Genomic DNA, 2,500 nt, shown 5'->3' with positions numbered 1-2,500 from the left:
TACCAGTACAGTATAAATGAAGTATTGGTAAATTGCTGCATTTGTGTTTACTTAAATTTGTTCTTTCAATAGAAATATTTCAGTAAAGTCTGTTAGTGTTCATTACATTTAATTTATGCAAATATTTAGCAGAGCTGTGCTATCCACTGTATTTTATTTTCGTTGGCACATTTACTGCACACTGCACAGGCTATTATGGTACACTGTGACTTTCAGTGTACCATAATTACCATACCATAAACTTCAAGACATCTGCACCAAGTTACCTATCAAACTGATTGAAACTCATTTTTTTCTATAGCTTTAGATCATTATCTTCAGTGAGACATGTCAGTCATGAGGCCACAGAGGGCAAAAGTTAAACCCAAAGAAGAGGTAGCATACTTTTCATCCTTAGGTAAAGACAAGAATGGCTTCACCATAAAATATATTAATTAATTCAAAGGTGAGTATTGGTAAAATATTCTTTAGTATGGGTCTAGTTTTCATTATTGTTATAATGAAATATTTCTGTTGTATCCTTTTTTCTTTGTAAGGTCGAGGAGTGTTCAGTTCCTGCTCCTTTCAGAAGAGAGACTTTCCTACTGAATATCGAGGAGAAGTTCTAAGCAAACAGGAACGTGAAAACAGGCTGAGAGTGTATCATGATGCCCGGAAGGTTTTCATGTTTGAATTTCGCTACAATGGAAAAACACTATGGTATGTTTATATGGTGTGTTGTCACACTTAATTTTGTTTTTTTGGGGGGATATCGTGCAAGGTTTGACAAAACATAAAAGATTAATTAAAACTCAAAAGCAAAAGTACATTCTTTTCTCAATATAATTTTTTTATTTTTTTATTTCATTTTTTACAATATTGTGACTTGTTTTTTTATTTTACTTTTACAGTTATCGTGAGTATCGCTAACCTCACAATATCATGTTAATTATCATATCGTGATTTCTTATGACATTTGGATATTGTGTCATACATGTGACATACTAGAATTACTGGTCGCACATTCATGATTACATGAAATTATATTATAGCAGTCTAGTCTTAGTAAGAATTTAATTGTATTGGTATTTTTCTATTCATCTGCCCCAGGTTTCCACTGAAGCACAACCTGATGAAGACACAGCTATCAGACTGCGCCAAAGTTGACCAGGTGACTAGATTTCTTTTTGAATGTTGTTGAAATCAGTTTTCCGAAGCAAGACATTAGTGGAGGGTGGAGATACTAGGGCTGCACAATATGTGGAAAATATCTTGCCGCACGAATGACTCATGCAATATGTGTATTGCAAAGACGTGCAACAAATGAATATTGGATTAATTGTATACTTTAGTCTGAGGCTAAGCGATATGGCCAAAAAATAAAATAAAAAGTATTTTAAACCAACCATCCAGCATTCTGCCACCACTTGTGCAAAATTACAACTCACAATAACATCTGGATGTAACAGAACATAACAACAGCTTTTAATAATCCAGAAGACAAAATACATTTCACGATTTAGCAAATTTTCAACGATTCAATTTAAATTTAATTTATTCAATTAATTAGATTTATTGCCAGGCCCTACTTGAGTCTGAATTTGACCAATCAGAGACAACATTAATTGCGCATCGCCATACAAGAGAATTGTATCGAGGAGCATTACTAACAAAAAATAACTTATTTGGATAAGACTAGATCACAATGAGCATGATTATTTTTCTGCACGTACGTGTATTTCTTTAATTAGATTATATAGATATATATATTAGGTCCATGTTCAATGTCAAAATAATCTCCATCACTGTATAAAACACCCATGTCGCATGTTTTGTCAATACTGTGCAGCCATCACAGGTGCATAGTCCTCACAATGTCGTAGTTGTGAATAACTGACACTCTGAGGACAGTGTATTTACACACTGCGAATGTAAAATAAGTTTTCAGGGGTTTGGAGTTACACATACAGTCCTCATAATTCATACTCTGGTATGGACACTCTGAGGACTGTGTATTTTCTATTGATTGTTTCATTGTGAAAAATAGACGTCACCAATTTACACAAACCACTAGTGCTGACGGATTATTTATTTTTGAAATGGCAAATAAAATGTGTTTGCATTCATAATACTTTAACCTATTCATTGTTCTTTATGTACTGTAACTGTGTAAATGCACAGGTACAGTCGTGTTACTAAGAATTGAATTTTATATGTATTTTTCTCTTCATGTGTACCAGGTTTCAACTGAAGCACAACCTGAAGACATAGCTGAAGACGTAGCTGTCACAGACCAAGTTGACCAGGTGACGAGATTTCTTTTTGAATGTTGATGTTGAAATCCATTTTTCAGAAGCAAGATGTTGCACAATTTATAAAAAAAAATATCTTGTCGCACGAATGGCTCATGCAATATGTGTATTGCAAAGACATGCAACAAATGAATATTGGATTGTATACTTTAGTCTGATTTTGACCAATCAGAGACTACCTTAATTGCGCATCGCCATACAAGAGAATT

General features: G+C 33.6%; 2 protein-coding genes across 6 annotated transcripts in view; both read left to right on the top strand.

Moving 5' to 3' along the window:
* Window positions 1-2,500, top strand: part of azi2 (5-azacytidine induced 2) — a 56,882-nt gene that overhangs the window by 16,696 nt on the left and 37,686 nt on the right. The gene's annotated exons all lie outside the window — the stretch shown is intronic.
* Window positions 1-2,500, top strand: part of LOC147171776 (uncharacterized) — an 18,146-nt gene that overhangs the window by 2,218 nt on the left and 13,428 nt on the right. Inside the window, exons 2-5 of the mRNA XM_086077785.1 lie at window positions 302-445; window positions 537-699; window positions 1,090-1,150; window positions 2,220-2,285. Coding sequence (XP_085933911.1) covers window positions 665-699; window positions 1,090-1,150; window positions 2,220-2,285 — 162 coding nt within the window. The 5' untranslated portion in view covers window positions 302-445; window positions 537-664. The remainder of the gene's footprint in view (window positions 1-301; window positions 446-536; window positions 700-1,089; window positions 1,151-2,219; window positions 2,286-2,500) is intronic.

This window comes from Leptonotus elevatus, chromosome 6 (assembly GCF_054856555.1).
Source record: "Leptonotus elevatus isolate MCC_2025b chromosome 6, RoL_Lele_1.0, whole genome shotgun sequence".
In the NCBI taxonomy this organism is placed as follows: domain Eukaryota; kingdom Metazoa; phylum Chordata; class Actinopteri; order Syngnathiformes; family Syngnathidae; genus Leptonotus; species Leptonotus elevatus.
This window is presented reverse-complemented; position numbering and strand designations above follow the sequence as displayed.